Here is a 3972-nt window from a genome sequence, read left to right on the forward strand (position 1 = left end):
TTCACGACAAATCTCGTGATTCCCGAATATTATCGGAACATGGTAGCTCAATAAAATTCTCGTAATTCACCAAAGTATAATAGTAAAACCCAATATTCGTGTTAATCCACCAGTATGTTACCATGAAGATCGATATATATGGCTTCCTCCCTTTTTACGATTCCTTCCAAATTCCTCCCCAGCACTGCAAAAATGTCATCCACATCAACGCCGCATTCCTCGTCCCTGGAACATCCCAATCGTAGTTCAAAATTCGTTCAATATTATTGTTTTTCAAACCTTGTTTTCTCTAGGTCCAAAAATATGTAATTTTACTACCACAATTGCCCAAAGTTGCCCACAGGCAACTTTACAAATTTAAACATTTCTCACATGTAGGTTTTTTGTAATTTGATATGTACTACAACAGATTTAATAAAAACTTTCAATATTTTTGTTGTAATTTTCGAACCCTTTTCCAAATTCGCAAATATTTTTTCTTGAGGCACGTGCGTACTAATTTAAAAAAATGCTAATGGACAACCAAATTAACATAGCTATTTTTGTATTCAACTTGAAGAAAATCTTGTAGCTTTCGATTCCGCTACAGTTTTGTGAACAAAAACAAAAACAACGCTGACAGTGAGTCTCAAAACACAAAAAGTTTCCCACAGGCAACTTTAGGGTCGAAAGGGTTAAGGGTACTTTTGATAAAGGGCTTGTTTACTCTAATAAAAATCATTGTTATGATGCGTACTGGGCAAGTGATATAGATGAAAGGCGATTAACAACTGGGTACATTTTCACACTTCAAGATGCAGCAATTTCGTGGGCAACAAAACGTCGACGTTTTACATTGTGACAACAAACGCGCAATTCATGTTGCATATAATAATGCATATTCATCACGTACAAAGCATATAGATGTTAATGTTAAATTTATTCGTGCACGGTTGTCAGATAATTTGATTGTACTTCGTCACTTATCTACAAATGAGATGATAGCTGATATGCTTACCAAAGGTGTTGTGTTGAACAAACTGAAAATATTCACGGATAAATTTGGCTTAAAATAACTATTAGTTTAAAATTAATTTTATTTTTAATTTTAAATATTTTTTCGGAACTAATGGTATTACAATTTCAGGGGAACGGTTGAAAATGAATTTTTTAATACTTATACTTGTTTACTCCTCGTCTAGTAGTCTTTGAATTTCTGTATTTTGTATGTGATTCGTAGAGAAATTTTTTCATTAAAATAATCTTTTTTCTTCTTTTAAACTCGTACGCATCGGTTGTTTTATTCTACCACTTCCACTTTTCATCATAGTGGCACTTCAACGCAAGTACGGTAGAGAACATAACGTCTGCAGTATGAAGTTAAGAGGAAGAGTCCAGAAATCAAGCGATTCTCTACAAGACTTTGCAACAGAGGTTGAGCGGTTGGTAACTTTGACATACCCAGTGAAAGAAGTTGTTAAGCAGGTAATGCAGGAAATGAAGCAGGATGCAAATAAATACAGGATAAAACGACATAACCGCGATAAGCCTGGACACCTAGCAATAGTTCAACAGAATAATAACAATTTAACTATTGCGTACTTTGACTTTGGATACTGGTGCGTTAAAGTCTATCATTAGATCTGATTTAGCTTCGTCGACGTACTCTCGGGACGTAAAACACGCTGATGTGGTATGAAATAGTGAGGATAGTCCGGAATAGAACTTTCAGCGAAAGACATGTGTCCTAGATCTATGTATTCATTAATAAAAGCATGATACATCTCCCTCATTACACCTTCAGTTGAAAGCTTCCTTTCAAGAGACAAAAAACGTCGTTTAGCAGTCTCATATGACGAACCCAAAATGTTCGGATCCGATTTAAAGGGTAATGAGACGCTAAATCTCCCCGATGGAAGTCGGCGAACCGATTTTATGAAAACCTCCTCACATTTTCTTTGTTCTTCAGTAACAATTTGTTCGTTTGGAAGCGATTCCATTTCCCAGAATTTTCGCACCACTGAATGGAAAATATACGATTTGAACGTGTTTGACCCATTCAACTTTCCTACCATAATCCAACCTAACATGGTCTTTTGTAAAATTGGAAAGTTTGAATCAGAAGCCACACGTATCTGGCCGACACTTAAAAGGTCAAAAATATAACCTCCCCCAATCAACATATCCACCCTTTGCGGCTTATCAAAACGTGGGTCAGCTAAAATTATATTTTCTGGTATAGACCAACCATCGCGAGAAATCATAGTATCAGGTTGGAAACCTGTGATAGACTTCATTATCCAAAACTTGGAAGTGATTTCACATGAGTTAACTCTCGACATAATAGACAATTCGACTCGCGATTTCGAAAGTCTTGGCATTTCACCGACCAAGCTAATATCTAATCTTGCCGTCTCTCGTCGGATTCTGATTTTCTGGGCAAGGTCTTCCGTAATCAAGTTTGCCTGAGAACCGGAATCTAAAAGTGCTCTAGCTAGAACATACTGTCCGGAAAATGTTTTCACTTTAACGACCGCAGTAGCAAGGATTATATTTTATTCTGAGCCAGCATGATTTACAGAAGCTCGAGATGTAGAAGGTTGATCTGATGGAAGATCATGTGAAGATTTCTCACTTCCTCTTGCTACTTGAGATTCGCATTCATAGCGAAGAAGTCGCCATCGCCATCGTCGCCAATGGACAAAAGTGAGTCGTATAAAGCTGATACAGTATCAATCATATTTCTGAGAGCTGGTGCTGAAGGTTTACTGATCTCTGGCAGATCAAAAAGTTTAGAAATATTTTTTAAGAAAATCAAACAATCGTTATCATAGACTTTTTTAAACTTGCCAGGGCCTTTGGATAATTTTCTTCAGAGATCTGGAAAGCTTTCACGGTACCTAAAGCTTCGTCAGATAAACATGACATTAAGTGATTACATTTTTCAATGTCGGTTAAGGTTGGATCGTTATGAATTCAATTCTCAAAAAGGCTCATACAATTTTTAAATTCGGAATATTTTCCGCTGAATTTAGGCAATATCATATTTGGTAGCCTTGGCTGTTGTATTTGCATAAGGGAATTATCCCCGAAACTTGATCTAGTGTTCCGTATTTGAAGACTCAATAACAGAGATGGACACACATAAATCTTCAAGATCAGCTCTATCGTTGTTAGTAGGGTCGAGAATCTCTATCTCTGACTGAAGAGCCATTGCATTGGCTATATAATCTTTAAGAATTTCCAAACGACAATCTATTTCATAGGGATTGAAAGAGATAGTTTTCTCCATAATAGATTTTTTTATTCGAGTAATATTTTAAACAATTTTGGCTTTCCTCTGAATCAACGGTATCAAATTGCTTGATCCTGCAGCAGTTTGGTGTTTTTTACCACCAGCCATATTTGATAATCGGTGAACACAATAAAAACCAAAAAATGCAAATGTAATCTAATAACCACTTGTAACAATAAACGATGTTGTTAAAAGAAATAATGAAATAAATATTGGCACACACTTTATAATCCGAATCAGCTGACAAACACAAATTTAAATATTGACAAGATAATAAACATGAATTTCTCTTTAATCAACAATCAATCAACAGTTATATTATACTCTCTTCTCCATTAAAATCTTAGCAATAGAATCTAACGCAATTCTTTAGTTTGAAATGTTCGTCGTTTATATTTTTGTGTTGTGGATGAAGATGTATTGAATTCTTGTAGTGTTTACATTTAAATTGCCTGCCTATCGGGTTTGCCGGCGCTTAATAACGCCACGGGCAGAATAAGGGTTTTTGTTTTCCTTTGCAGGCACAACCAGGTGCCACAGCAAAAATAATTATTTAAATAGAAAATGCCGGTTTAGGCTTGCAAAACTGAATGATTGACTTTATTGAAAATTGTTCATCTTTTATACTTAAATAACGGTATTTCTAATTTCTAATTCTTTTTTCATATTTATCCTTAAAAATAAACAACAATCCTTAA

At 35.3% G+C, this 3972-nt stretch overlaps 1 protein-coding gene across 1 annotated transcript; it reads right to left on the bottom strand.

The window, feature by feature from the left end:
• Positions 1–1456: 1456 nt before the first annotated feature.
• Positions 1457–2321, bottom strand: LOC142224747 (uncharacterized). Its single transcript, XM_075294533.1, has 2 exons — positions 1646–2321; positions 1457–1536 (listed from the first exon to the last, which is right to left on the bottom strand). The coding sequence occupies exons 1-2, from the start codon at positions 2319–2321 to the stop codon at positions 1457–1459; spliced, it is 756 nt and encodes a 251-aa protein (XP_075150648.1).
• Positions 2322–3972: the final 1651 nt, after the last annotated feature.

The sequence above is a fragment of the Haematobia irritans genome, chromosome 2 (assembly GCF_050003625.1).
Source record: "Haematobia irritans isolate KBUSLIRL chromosome 2, ASM5000362v1, whole genome shotgun sequence".
Lineage (NCBI taxonomy): Eukaryota > Metazoa > Arthropoda > Insecta > Diptera > Muscidae > Haematobia > Haematobia irritans.